Genomic DNA, 15,351 nt, shown 5'->3' on the forward strand with positions numbered 1-15,351 from the left:
AGGGGTGAATGAGTTAAGGGTAAACATTTGACTGGGTGAAAGTTAAACAGTAATGTCAGTATACCATTTTTTATGCCGTGGCCCGGCGTCCGGCCGTCCGGGGTCCGACGTCTGTCGTCAATATTTTACTTTAAACGACTTCTTCTTAATAACCGAAAGGCCTAGGGTGTCGATATTTCGCCAGAAGCAAACTGGGATGAAGGGCTACAAAGTTTGTTAAAATTAATGACCTTGACCCATTTTGTTGATTGGTACGTAGTATACGATGCTGGTGAGTATGAGAAATGTACTAATGCATTGACATACTCACTGCTGGTGTGTAAAACAACTGTATCATTATGTTGACAGGCTCACTGCTGGCATGTAAAACAACTGTATCATTATGTTGACAGGCTCACTGCTGGCGTGTAAAACAACTGTATCATTATGTTGACAGGCTCACTGCTGGCGTGTAAAAAACAACTGTATCATTATGTTGACAGGCTCACTGCTGGCGTGTAAAATCATCGTCGAGATTGGTGGTAACGACTGTATATATGATAGAGATAATCAGGAACGAACGGCGCTCCATCTGGCATCTGTAGGGGGACACGGGGACATCGTCAACTACCTACTGGACCACGGAGGTAAGAGAGACATGGGGATATTGTCAAAACTACCCACTGGACCACGGAGGTAAGAGTGACATGGGGATATTGTCAAAACTACCTAGGGGACCACGGAGGTAAGAGTGACATGGGGATATTGTCAACTACCTACTAGGCTCACTGCTGGCGTGTAAAACAACTGTATCGTTATGTTGACAGGCTCACTGCTGGCGTGTAAAATCATCGTCGAGATTGGTGGTAACGACTGTATATATGATAGAGATAAGCAGGAACGAACGGCGCTCCATCTGGCATCTGTATGGGGACACGGGGACATCGTCAACTACCTACTGTACCACGGAGGTAAGAGTGACATGGGGACATCTTCAAAACTACCTACTGGACCACGGAGGTAAGAGAGACATGGGGATATTGTCAAAACTACCCACTGGACCACGGAGGTAAGAGTGACATGGGGATATTGTCAAAACTACCTAGGGGACCACGGAGGTAAGAGTGACATGGGGATATTGTCAAAACTACCTAGGGGACCACGGAGGTAAGAGTGACATGGGGATATTCTCAAAACTACCTACTGGACCACGGAGGTAAGAGAGACATGGGGACATCGTCAAAACTACCTACTGGACCACGGAGGAAAGAGTGACATGGGGACATCGTCAAAACTACCTACTGGACCACGGAGGAAAGAGTGACATGGGGACATCGTCAAAACTACCCACTGGACCACGGAGGTAAGAGTGACATGGGGACATCAACAAAACTACCTACTGGACCACGGAGGTAAGAGTGACATGGGGACATCGTCAAAACTACCTACTGGACCACGGAGGTAAGAGTGACATGGGGACATCATCAAAACTAACTACTGGACCACGGAGGTAAGAGTGACATGGGGACATCGTCAAAACTACCTACTAGACCACGGAGGTAAGAGTGACATGGGGATATCGTCAAAACTACCTACTGGACCACGGAGGGAAGAGTGACATGGGGACATCATCAAAACTAACTACTGGACCACGGAGGTAAGAGTGACATGGGGACATCATCAAAACTTCCTACTGGACCACGGAGGTAAGAGTGACATGGGGACATCATCAAAACTTCCTACTGGACCACGGAGGTAAGAGTTACATGGGGATATTGTCAACTACCTACTGGACAACAGAGGGAAGAATGACATGGGGATATCGTCAACTACCTACTGGACCTCGGAGGTAAGAGTGACATGGGGATATTGTCAGCTACCTACTGGACAACAGAGGTAAGAGTGACATGGGGATATTGTCACCTACCTACTGGACAACAGAGGTAAGAGTGACATGGGGATATCGTCAAAACTACCTACTGGACCACGGAGGGAAGAGTGACATGGGGATATTGTCAACTACCCACTGGACCACGGAGGTAAGAGTGACATGGGGACATCAACAAACCTACCTACTGGACCACGGAGGTAAGAGTGGCATGGGGATATTGTCAACTACCTACTGGACAACAGAGGGAAGAATGACATGGGGATATCGTCAACTACCTACTGGACCTCGGAGGTAAGAGTGACATGGGGATATTGTCACCTACCTACTGGACAACAGAGGTAAGAGTGACATGGGGATATCGTCAAAACTACCTACTGGACCACGGAGGGAAGAGTGACATGGGGACATCATCAAAACTTCCTACTGGACCACGGAGGTAAGAGTGACAGGGGGATATTGTCAACTACCTACTGGACAACGGAGGTAAGAGTGACATGGGGATATTGTCAACTACCTACTGGACCACGGAGGTAAGGGGGACACGGGGACATCGTCAACTACCTACTGGACCACGGAGGTAAGAGAGACATGGGGATATTGTCAAAACTACCTACTGGACCACGGAGGTAAGAGTGACATGGGGATATTGTCAAAACTACGACAGAGACTTGGATGTGCATAATTTGTTCAATTACTGTCAAGTATTTTAAAACATACGAAAACCTGTTTCAATGAAAAGTTCAAGTTGCTTCAAATTGTTTAGCCGTAGAAAACTAGAATTTGTATTCTTTATAAAAATGTTTTATAAAACGGAGAATGATACTACTGTCTCCAAGGAGATGTTAATTCATCATGTATATCAGTGTATTATGTATTATTTGATTTAATAAATGATTATAAATTCACCAATAACTGGTGTGGGGCTAGACATTCCAAATTTTCATGTCTTGTTAGGAGGTGGTGCAACTTCACATGCATGTTTGTCTTTGCGAGTAAACATGTTTCATGACATTTTTGTGACCTTGACCTCTGCGACTTTCGTTAATTTCTTTGTTTAGTTCAGCTATGGATTAAGTACTGCAGCAATGAGTACAACATGTTTAGTTAACATTACTTTTTGTAACCTTGACCTTTGACCTTGGTCTTTGTGACCTTGCCTTATTTTTTTTAATCTGGGCAATGAGCATCTGTGTCTAACAGACACATTGAGGTTTTGAAACTTTTCATCGTCTTTCATTTAGGCAGTCAGAATTACTGATTATTATTTTGAAGTCTTGATATTTGATATTTTATAATTATTATGTTTTAACTGTAAGTAAGCAGATTGATGTAATATGTATTTCATTGAATCAGACATTCTTCATTTATGAGAAGCTGGTGTTTTGTAACTTCTACTAGCCCCGGCCATTGGTCTAGTCGAATTAAACAATTAAACAGTGGCCAGTGTTTTATAACTTTAACAAGCCCAGGCCATTGGACTAGTCGAATTAAACAACGCTGCTGATATTTCAGCATACATGAATACGCCTTGGTTAGTGTGGTTATAAATGATCTCGTGTGTTATGATAGAAACCTTTCTGTTTGTAGCTGATTTGTCAGCCATAGACAAGTTCAGTGCCAACGCCTGGGACTACGCCAAGAACCGCCAGCTACACTATGTGCAGCTTATTATTATGTCCCACCAGCGACAGCGGCTCCAGAGCAACCCCACATCCCCGATCCCGAACGGGCTTGGCTTCTCTCTCATGTCCACCAACGGTTTCATGGGCACGCTCGGCTCCATGAACGGGGATCACAATGGCAACGAGTACGAACACATGATTGTAAGTGGTATTTTTGTTTTGGACATCACCAGTTGTTTTTAAGAGAATCAAATGTAACTTTTCTCGTTCAGGCAAATTCTGTGGTGTACAATGATATATATTTTCTGTTGAGCCCACAACTAAAGTAGGTTTTAAGTTGGAGAACATCAAGTCTTAGACAGTTAAAAAATTACCTTTGATAATGGTATTTGTCATGGGTTTAAGAAAAAAGGAGAAATTGATAGGACTTAGTTAAGTGTTTCAATCAAACACAGAAAATGAACCATACAAAGTTCATCCGAATTTATGTTGGAACATTTTAACAGTTGATCTTTAAACGTTGGGTGACGAAATGGTCGCAATATGTTATAGGACTTCAGTCAGCTTTATAGTGCAAATGTATTTTGCAATTGAAAACAATTTTATTCTTTTATCACAGAATACGGGAGGTAGTTTTGATAGTATGCCTATCACCCCACCCCACCCCCCTAAGCGGCCTCGGACTGAGAGGCGGGGAATCCGTACACCCATGCGGCGGTCGACGAGTCTGGTGAGTGCTCCAGAGAGGGAGCCATCTTTTGTGCAGTCTCCAGAAGATCGCTATACTTCCAGTGCAGGAGGGGAGCTTAACCGACGCAAGGAGAGACTTGACGTGAGTAGCTTATTTATAAAGTTATTGCCTTACACTTATGGAAGTACAAGTTCAGGGCATTTTCCAGAATACTTGATGTTAGTAGAATGGCGGAAAAATATCCCAGTCCTGCAAAAAGGAAAGTCACTATCCTAATGATAGATTTACATCTAACTGTCATTGTCTGCAAATGTTTCTTTAATAACTAATCTAATGAAATAGAAAAACCATCTAATAAATCATTACTTTACTGTGGTATCTTGCATTTTGATATTAATGGTCTCTCACAAAAGTGCAGGGCATGAAGTGTTGCTCAAATCCATGCTGTCCAGAGGCATTTAACTGTTCCGACTGTACTGACAGCGTTTCATCAAAGTGGATACAAAGGTCGAGTTTGAGAAAGCCTCATATGAATTCAGGGTTCAAAGGTCAATGTCACTGTTGCTATTTATTGGTCAAATATTGCTGTTTTGTCAACACATTCATTGTCATCAGCAATCAGGGGCAAGAGGACTTAACTGTATTACAGACGTGTTCTAGTTTTAACTGGAGACTGTCTATGTATCTATTTAAATGGATCTGTCGGTAGGTGTTTATAGGAGATCAATGCACTTTTTACAGGTCTCTGTCAACACCAGGAATACCCCAGACATACTTCCTGTTCACGGTGACGACGTTCCTATGGTCACAGATGACAACCATGGTATGTTTAACACATTTGTTAACTTTAAAATTAAATCAATTAAACCTGAATCCTTTTCCGATCATTCTAATATGAATAAAATTTTATAACCATGTGTCTTTTTATAGTGTTATGTTGCCTTGGCAAAACCATGAAATCTTGACAGGTATATAAACTTTGTGAAAGGTACTCATCTGTGTTGTACTGATCCATGCAATCAAACAGTTGATAGTTTGGTAAAGACAGAGATATTTGGTTCTTGAACTGAAAGCTGATTACATTACCAGGTGATAAGTATAATAATTTTTGCCCTTGGACATTGTGAGTTTGATGACTAGTACTACTTGTTTGACAGTGAAAGGGTCAAGTTATTTGAAAGTGGACATTTTCAAGTTTATTGATAGTGAACATGGTCCAGCTTTCTAACTGTTCATGTTTGACTACAGAGGACGAGATAGACGACGTGAGCGCTGGAGGAATGGATGTGTCTGATATAGATGATGACGATGAGGAAGGCCCACCTCAAACGTCCAGACTCCCTCGCCGACAGGAACAGATTCAACCACGCCCACCTCCTCGGCAACAGCCACAGCAGCAGCAGCAGCAGCAGCAGCCCCAGCCTCAGCAGCAGCAGCAGCAGCAACGCCCCTCCAAACCTTTATATGCTCAGCCACTCGTAAGTGTGACCTTCAGCAGGCTTCTAGCTAACAGTATACATTTATTGACTTTTGTAAAGGTGAATATGATGTGCTATGAGCCTGAAAGTGATATTGACAGAGACAAATCAAAGGTCAATTTCTGTTTTTCAGGTTCATGTTACATTACGTTCACCTTCGCAAAAGTCTGTAACTGTTTTATTACATGCTTCAACAGTCAAGTAAATGAAAAACAAATCGAAGATTTTAATTAGACAAATTGAGTGTGAGGTTTTCTGCCATGTTTTATTGATAACAGGTTTCAAATTGTAAATCTTTGCTAAAATAACAGCCGCGCTGACAAATACAATATTTTTTCGATGTTAGAAGATTGCTAAACATTTTACATTTTTTTTATGCCAGGGTAATATTAATTTTTCAAAATATTATTTACGGTACCAATGGTAAACTTGTAAGGGATTTCCCTAGGGGCCTTATTTAGAAATCAAATATTCAACGAAAAAGTCAGCTTGAGTTATATATAGGATCTGGCCAATGGGATTTTGAGAAATTATCAGATATATAATGATGTGCTTTATCGTTCCTCAGTGAAGACTGTAATAGTCACTACAGCACTTGTGACTAATGAGTAGTAATTTGATCTGAGGGTATAGACACTCATGATGTAGTTCTCATTATTGGATTTCTGCTGTTTACTATTGTCACAGGAACCTCAATACAACCGAAAATCTAACCAGGGATTCCCGCAGGACGGGAATCGGGATTACCGGGACCCTCAGGAGAACCGAGACTACAGGGAAGCACAACGACAACAACAACAACCACCCTCTCCTCCCAAGTTCCCCCTCAGCAGCAACACAAGAGTTATCTCCCCTCACTTTAATCAGTCCATGAACCCGTCCGAGAGCTTCCCACCCAGTCGACCTCGCCCTGCCCCTCGTCAGCCACAGCCACTACGTAACACGCCCCCCAGGCCCCCACCTCCACGCCCCACCCCCTCACCAGCTCGACCAAGCTCTGGGGCACGTGACCAGTTGCAGAGTCCACCCACAACGGACCAGATGAGGCCAACCCCGCCTCCAACACAGGATCCTAACCGCCCAAATTCTTCAGGGTCCAGACAACCAGGTAGCTTACTTATTAATGCAATAGTTATTGGTCAAAGGTATCTGTCAAATGGCTGTTCACTTAATACATGTTTCATTTACAAGCATTGGAAAGCACCGCAATGTTAAAAATAATGCATAATTGGTAAAGTGTTCTTTAAATTCTAGTTTATCATTCTATTTTTATGAGTGAAGTAAAAACAAAGATGTCCAGTTCACTCTTAATTACTTCTTTTGTGTCTCACATTTGATATAAGTGTAAGAAAATAGCCCCATGGCAATTACCATTTAATATCTGATGCTGTGTATTTGAAGGTGTGGGTGTGGTGGAGGGTAGGCGCATACCACCGCCAATGTTGACACCCCTGGAGAATGCCCCTGTTCCCCCCTCAGTAACTAAGATGGAGAAAAGGGAGAAGAAGAAGAAAAGAAAGAGGAAAGAACGAGAAAGGGAGAAAGACAAAGAACGAGAAGCAGATCTAAAATCTCCTCCAATGGACCTGGAGCCTCCCAGGGGTTACGCTGCACCCCTACATCCTCCTCCGTCAGCCACTGTCCGACAACAGAGGGCGCAGTCCGGCGTACCTGCCCCACGCTTCTCAAAACAACCACCACAACGACACGAATCCAGGTAATATACAATGTGATCTACGCCATTTTTCTTGTATCTGTTTAGTTTTGTGAAATCTATTTGTTCAGTTTTGTTTTAACTTCTATATATGCTTTAAAGGTGCATGTTCATGAAAGCATTCTCATGCTAAAAACCAGAATCTGTGCTCAAGCTCCGTTTCTCGTGCCAGTGATAAATTAATAAAAACATCATATTTTGTCAATGATGTGTAGGGAATTTGGAGAGACTTTTTAAGCCGAATACTGCTTTCAATATTGACACTTGATTTTTGACCGTGGTACATGATTTAAATGAGTTGCAAGAAAGTCGGCTTGAGCACAGAATTCATGCTTGAACATGAGAACAGCTTCATGAATACGTCCCCAGTGTTCATTCTAAAAGTGAATATTATTTCAAGACATTTTTCCTGCCTTTGAAAGATGTAAATAATATATGTACACAATGTGTAACAGGATTGATGACGTTTGATTTGATTGACAGATATGTGGATGAAAACATGGACGATGACCACAGTAAGGAGGAGGAAAGCAGCAGTAAGGACCCTCCCGTCGTCAATGGTTACGCCGTCCCAATGAGGGAAGGACCAGCTCGATCAGCCAGGCCAGGACAAAGCCGTCTCCAGCCAATGGAGAGTGAAGAATATGAGGACGACCCAGACCACGAAGACGAGCCTAGTGACAACAGGGACCATAGCGACCATCGGGACCATGGCGACCATCAGGACCATAGCGACCAGAGGGACCATAGTGACCACAACGACCAGAGGGACCATCGAGACTACAGAGATCACCGGGAGCAGGGTGGTCACCATGACTACCGGGATGAAGATGACCATGGTGACGTTAACAGACAGGAAGTGATAGATGAGGAAGAGGATGCTGGGCCACTCATACCTCCTCCCCAGGGCTTCAGGGGAGGTAACTCACGCCCAAGCAGACCTCTTGTCTCCCAGTCAATTCCACAGGTAAGAACCTAACACAGAACTGTATTACCTGTGGTTACTAGCACAGCTGTTTTCTTCCCACTTTTTAACTCTTTTGAGAAATTACTGTATTCGTGAATTAAATCTAAATCTTCTAATTTTATGGTCATTTCTTTTCTTTTCTTGGATTGTGGAAGCTGGCGTTTTGTTGTGTCATGTTTTAACGTCAATCTACATTAGATCCCAGCCAGCTTCTATGAAACTAGATACAGCTGGCCCAATCTCTCAAGCCGGGTAGTTTTCAAAATTTGGAGGAGCTGAATGAAACAAATGCAATTCCTGTTATGTCAGAAGTGTATATGTATGAAATAAGTTACCCTAAAATCTCGAAAAAAATAAGCCTGATTTAATAAGAAACCTTGGATTCCTTTCAGTTGAACATATCTGAATTATAAGTCATCTTTCAAAACAGGACGGCTTTTGAAAGAAAATATTTATTATTACAGGTAGTAGCCACAATTTCCCTGTGTGCCTAAAGAGGTTTTACACGTAAAAATGATTGATAATTGCAACTATGTGATGAATGAAATAAGAAAAAGAAAAAGAAAACATTTTTGAAAAGAAAGAGTATTTTCCATGTGAAGAAAAGAAGGAATGAAAAATATGCATTTGCTGGCTTACTCGCGAAATGAATTTGAAAATTCAAAGAAATTAAGCCTTGAAAATGGGTCGCCCCCGAAATTAAGCCTGGGTTTCATTACTGAAAATGAAAATAAACTGTGGTTTATTATCGAGATTTTCGAGTATACAAGGTGTAGGTATCGTACAGGCCACAACTACAAAAGTCTATTTCTTCATCAGCTCAACAAGCGCAAACTGTAAAGTAGAAGATGTAAGTACAACAACTGAATATCATGTCTGCATAAATTGCATGTCTTCGTGTTTGGTATATATTGACACAGAGACACGAATGTGTACTCCCGTGGATCGTGTACTGTTACACTTTACTGTTACGCATGCTCTCCCCAAATCGACTAAAATGTGTTCCGATCACCGGCTCTAAATTTCGTAATCTAAACACTCGGATATTCTCATGCATGTATATTTTAAGGTCGAATAAGAGTTTGATTACGGAGCGTATTTAGCATATTTTAAATTGACCTGGTCAGAGTGTGCTTATGCCTTTGTGCCTTGTCCATCGTCATCGTTGGTCATCATTAATGTTGATGTCCATCAGTCATCAATCCTTTCAAAAGCCAAAAGTCCAGAACAGCTTAAGGGATTTTGACAAAATGATGTATGATGTATTTTTGAGTCAAAGGAATTATATTTCAAGTAAATGAAGGTTGTGCCCAAACTTCCCTTGGTGACAGAGAGCTTTTTGGTTCAGTAGGGAAAACAAAGGTAATTATTTTAATGACCACAATTTTATAGATATGTTACGAAATTTTCCTGGCTTTAAATCTATGTGAGCTACTAAGGCCCAATGGGCCTCTTGTAAAAGCAGTATAATTTTTTATGACATAATTATTTTGTATGTGTTGGTAAACTGTTTGTTTAGGTCAATGTGTACATGTGATGTATCTGGGGTAGAGGATGTGTATGTGGTGTAATAGAATTGAATCAAACGATCAGAATTAGTGTTGATTTGCTACTAATATTAAATTTCTCTGGTCCAGTAGATATAGACTTACGTCAGTATATTATGTGACTGTGGAGTGTGGTGTTAATTTCTCTGATTCAGTAGATATAGACTTAACATCTGTTCATGTTTCTGTGAAATGTCGTGAGACATAATAACAGATAGCGTAATTCATGTTTGGTGGTGAGATTTCAATGTCGGCATGTGATGTAATGTGTTGTATGCTTATACACGTGTCTGTGAAATGTGCCGTCAATATGTCAGGTCCAATTAAATCCACAACCCCGCAACCCCACTATATCAAGTTTGTGAGCTCCAGATCAAAAGTTCAAGGAATGCATGGTATACATATGTCTGAAATATTGATTTCTCTGGTCCATTAGGTATACAACAGACCTCCACCTCCTCGAACCTGCATTACTCGAATATTCTAGAATCGTAATTCCTTAAACTTATTCACCCCTGAAAACACATTTGAACTCTTCCAATTCAAAGGTTGGAATAGTTCATTATATAAATTTCAGGGGTGAATGAGTTTAAAGACCCAGTATTCCTTAAATGTTCGTTTATCCCCGACTTTTATGTCATTAGTATTAATCCTATTGCTTTCGCCGAACAGGTTAGACACCTGACAAATACATCAAAACCATTTAAATGCTTCGAGGCACAGACTACAGTATGTAACCTGTGTGGCATGGTGAAATTTATCGATACCTACCAATCTCTAAGCTACCTTTGATTTGTTGAATACCATGCATTTCTTGAACAACTCTATACAGAGAAACTTTTGCTGCAGTTTAATTTTTCATTTTTCGCCCTCTGAAATGAGGCAAATTTATCATTAGAGCGAACATATTAAGTCAAAAATATAATTTACATAATAATTAAATGTGAAAGGCGAAATAAACACTGGGCAAGTTCGGATTTTTCAGGCGAAGGGAGAAAGTTTGACTGGTTGCAAATTTGTATGCAGTATAGATCTGGACCCATCATGTTGGGGTTAAAGTGGGATTTTATTTTTGACAACAGATATAGGCTTAAAATCTGTCCATAGAAATATGTCTGTGAAATATGAGATGTCGTGATGAAATGATTAAATTTGTGTTTCTAGGTTAATGTTCACTGGCTTGTCAGCATGTGATGTAATGTGTTGTACAGTTTGTCTAATGTTCGGTGTTGTAACTCTATATCTGTTACGTATCAATGGGCCGTTTACCTCATTCCTCAGCTCTGTATGATGTCAACGTGTTATCTCAATGGTAATCTGTATTCTAATACGGAAATAATTATGTAATGAGTTAGAAATGATCATATTAACCTGCGACCCTACTGATCTGGGTGCATCTTCGATATTCCATTTACGCTCACTTTCGCTATCTTCACCCTTGTAATATGTCGTAATAAAATTGAAGGCTCAGTGTGCGCCACCTTGTTGATGAGACAACAAGACCAGTTTGATCCTTTGATGAACATCAAAAGGATATGTTGGTCAATTAATGGTAACATTGACTGAATTTGAAGTCGGGTGTCGCTCCTCTGTAATCTTTCAAAGAACAGATATCAGCCTTGCGATTGGTCAGATTTTTTTTATACCCGAGACCAATCAAATAGCTAGCCATGTGCCTTCAATTTTGCTATGACATATTTGAGGGGTGCAGAGAGCGAAAGTGAGCGTAACCTCTGGAGTATCGAGGATGATCTGGGTGTGACACTACAGAGTACTATTATCACGGTTACATAATAAGTGGTCAATTTGATCACCACAAATCGGTGTTCCAGGGGGACACATTGGCCTTCTCTGTAAAAATTTGTCCTAATAATCCAGTTTCATCAAGTCAACAGCAAGTCCTGCTGGAAATACTCGATAGAAAACAAAATCATGTGTATTTCATATAGTATTACACAATAGGAAATATGAGTGCCTTTGTATTATGTATGTTCATGACATTGATAGAAACAAATGGCAGACCTATAATCAAAATTTTAGCTGGGGTTTTGAATTCGCGCTTAGAATAAGTTATTCTTATAAAAAGAATCATTCCCTAGTTATAAAATTATGACGGAAATCTGAACTGATTTAAAAATCTCAACTTTGTTAAGGAGTACTATTTTTGATTGTCTAACACAAGACTTGCTTTAACACATTCACCCCTGAACTTTCATAATGAACTATTCCAACCTTTGATTTGGAAGAGTTCAAATGTGTCTTCAGAGGTGAATGAGTTAAGCAGAGTTAGGGCAAGATATTCAAGGATCTCACCAATAAGGGTTGAATTTTATTTCTCATACCCTCGTTCAAGAGGGTGATTCTTTTTCCTTCCATCTGACTTTGAGCATTTGTTATTTGCTTTCTCTCCGGATTTGCGCATCTCTCCTTTTGAATTCTTATTGTGATGTCATATTTTATTGTTATGTTAGTGTCATCTATTGCATATGTCAGGTATTTGTCATACCTAACGGTGTGTATTCTCGAGGTAACAGAGAAATCTTGGACAGGTAAAATGGGAGACAACTCTGTAAAAGAAATGATTTTAGATTGTTAAATGATGATTTAAAGAAAGAATTTGCTAGTCTATTTTAGGGCTGTAAAATCATGATTTGTATTACAGGATGTCTTTCTTAACCCTTTCACCCCTATGTAACTTTAATAAACTCTACCATGCATTGATATGGATAAGTCCATTATGGTATATAGTGGTGAAAGGGTTAAAACAGCCAGGTATTGGCAAATTTTCATTGTTCTGGCATAAAAGGTAATCTGGGGAAAAAGAATGTTTTAAAATTGTCTGTCTCCATTTGGTCAATTGATATGACAAAAATAAAAAGATTATTGTAAGAGTGGCCTTATTTTGATACAACTCTGGAAAGGAAGGGTTGATTAACACATCCACCCCTGAAATTTCATAATGAACTATTCCAACCGTTGAATTGGAGGAGTTCCAATGCGTCTTCAGGGGTGAATGAGTTAAAGAGTTTCCTAACTTTGTACGGAGGTTTGGAAGCAAATAATAAATGTTTACATTTGCTTTGCATTGCCACTTTATAAACCTACCCAGGTCAGTTGTGATTTACGGGACTGTAAATCTGGAGTTGTGATTATGACGTCATTACAGTTGTGACGTCATAATCATAATAATGCAGATAGCTGGATGATATTGGCTGTTAATTGGCATTTCCATTCATTTAAATCAATTTTAAATTTTAAGAAGAAATTGAAATTTATAGATCAATTAATCGTCAAAATCAATGATAAAAGAAATCGAAAAAGCATTGAACTACCTTCTTTTCAGAGTTATAATCCTGTAACTCTTTACAAGACTGCAGACAAATATTCATAATGTGTGTTAGCTTGGTATATGATCTGTCTGCAATCATGTGAAGAATTATTGTGGACTAAAATTCTGAAAAAAATGCAGTTTCCTGCTTGATACTTTTAAATACAGCTTTTCAGGTATATTGGTTGTCATTTGACTAAAACATCATGTAAATATAAAATCCGTGAATATTAACATTTGTCACCCTTCTAATTTGTAACACTCTGTCTGATTGGAGAACTTGCCGGGGTCTATAGAATTATAGACCCCGCTCTGCCAGGGGGAGATAACTCAAACTAGAATCTCTCTTCATAACAACAAAGATGGCTTCGTGACACACACCCAAGCGTTTGAGGTGTGCCAATCATTCACAGGGTGAAATAGCCTACTTAATTGACAACAAATTCAACGAAACACTGGCAATGAGGGGGCCGCTAGGGTGCTGATTATAAAGATGGTTGTGTATTGTCCGAAATATTGTCGGAAAGGTGTCCAGTAGGGGCTATTTTGGTAGCAGTCCAGTACAACTCAAACTCACAAAGTGACTTATAACTTTGCAGGTAAAATGTAATAAAAGGTTGTCGGGGTGACAAATTTGTTATCTCTGGGTTAGGAGGGAGGGGTCTACGGGCTCATAGACCCCTTAAGTTTTTATAGACCCCTCCCCTTCGGCTCTGGGTCTATAAAAACCAGATAGGGTCTATGAGCCCGTAGACCCCTCCTAACTCAGAGATAACTAATATTATTTGCACCTAATATATGCGGTCTGTTTTTCATAGGCCAAATTTATTGAATCATGCAATTTATGTTTTCATGAGTTCTTTTTTATCCTGCTATATTTGTTGTGTAGAAGTTTTATACCGCTTGTCTATAAAGTATGCGCTCCCCGTACTAATGGTGCTTTGTGGTCTAGTACAGATGTATAGGGGTTCTGGTGTACCGTAGCATTACTAACTGGCAATACTGGAATCCCTCAGCCTGGTCTGTGCTTCAAGTAAAAGACTGTTTGTTATGAATTGGCGTTTATAATGTCATAATGCACATGTATATTCAACAACAAAATATTTACTAAGTAGACACTGTTATAATATATACATTATTGTTCAATTGAAGATTCTATTTTTATGCCTAATCACAAGAAATGTTTAGAGCTAGCCCACTAAAAATGTGTTTGACTGTTCCCAGCATAATGCTTCGTTCTTCTAAAGGAAGAAGTTTTTCAACCTTCAATATCTTACAAAGTAATTAATTATAACTGTCACTAATAGTTGTTAAACACTTAAAAAACTTGTATAAAGAGAAAAATGTGTGGTGGCTGAGGGTCAAAGGTCAAATGTCAAGTTCATTTGGCTAAAGTTATACATTAGTTTCTCATTGTATAGTGGATAGAATATGACCAAACGTCATACATTTACTATATATATACCGGGAAATTTTTGCTGTAGTTTAATTTTTACCTTTTCCCCTTCCATAATGAGGGCAATTTAAGCATGACAGCGAATTTTAGTTCACCACCTCACCCTTCAATATGTAGTAATTAGGGTGAAATTAACATTGGAGAGTTGCCATGTATTGTTTGAAAAAATCAAAAAATCTAGAAATTTGTTGCTAATGTAATTTCTGATTGAATTACGTTTGAACTACAGAAAATGAATCTGTCCCTCTACCACTTCCTAATTTCTTCCTGAAAAGCAAAGCCACAGAAAACGACCCTGTGAGGTAGTAACTAGATAACAATGTCAAGAAAATTAATCGTAAAATTTATTAGCTCAGGTGTACTTTAATACATTGTAAAGGTATTTTTTTGAAGAATTTAAGTGGTATACTAAAACATGTTACCCTCCTTCTACCAATATAACACTATAGTATATTATAATACACTATTTGTATTATACTCTATTACACAATACACAGTATATTACACTAGGTTGCAGTATTACACTATTCATAGTTAACAATATTTCACTATAGTTAATAATGTTACACTATAGGTAACAGTATTACAATATAGTTTACAGTATTACACTATAGGTAACAGTATTACAATATAGGTAACAGTATTATACTGTAGTTTATGAAATTACACTATTCTTAG

At 39.4% G+C, this 15,351-nt stretch overlaps 1 protein-coding gene across 2 annotated transcripts in view; it reads left to right on the forward strand.

Moving 5' to 3' along the window:
* The window catches only part of LOC110465855 (espin-like), a 39,270-nt gene that overhangs the window by 17,525 nt on the left and 6,394 nt on the right, over nt 1-15,351 (forward strand). The window contains exons 7-15 of one of the 2 annotated variants that reach the window (XM_021521965.1): nt 483-626; nt 3,458-3,693; nt 4,112-4,324; nt 4,925-5,006; nt 5,432-5,661; nt 6,349-6,769; nt 7,063-7,378; nt 7,859-8,342; nt 9,162-9,192. In XM_021521965.1, coding sequence (XP_021377640.1) covers nt 483-626; nt 3,458-3,693; nt 4,112-4,324; nt 4,925-5,006; nt 5,432-5,661; nt 6,349-6,769; nt 7,063-7,378; nt 7,859-8,342; nt 9,162-9,182 — 2,147 coding nt within the window. In that variant the 3' untranslated portion in view covers nt 9,183-9,192. The remainder of the gene's footprint in view (nt 1-482; nt 627-3,457; nt 3,694-4,111; nt 4,325-4,924; nt 5,007-5,431; nt 5,662-6,348; nt 6,770-7,062; nt 7,379-7,858; nt 8,343-9,161; nt 9,193-15,351) is intronic. The other variant, XM_021521964.1, reaches the window with a different exon arrangement.

The sequence above is a fragment of the Mizuhopecten yessoensis genome, unplaced genomic scaffold (genome assembly GCF_002113885.1).
Source record: "Mizuhopecten yessoensis strain PY_sf001 unplaced genomic scaffold, ASM211388v2 scaffold11103, whole genome shotgun sequence".
NCBI classification, from domain to species: domain Eukaryota; kingdom Metazoa; phylum Mollusca; class Bivalvia; order Pectinida; family Pectinidae; genus Mizuhopecten; species Mizuhopecten yessoensis.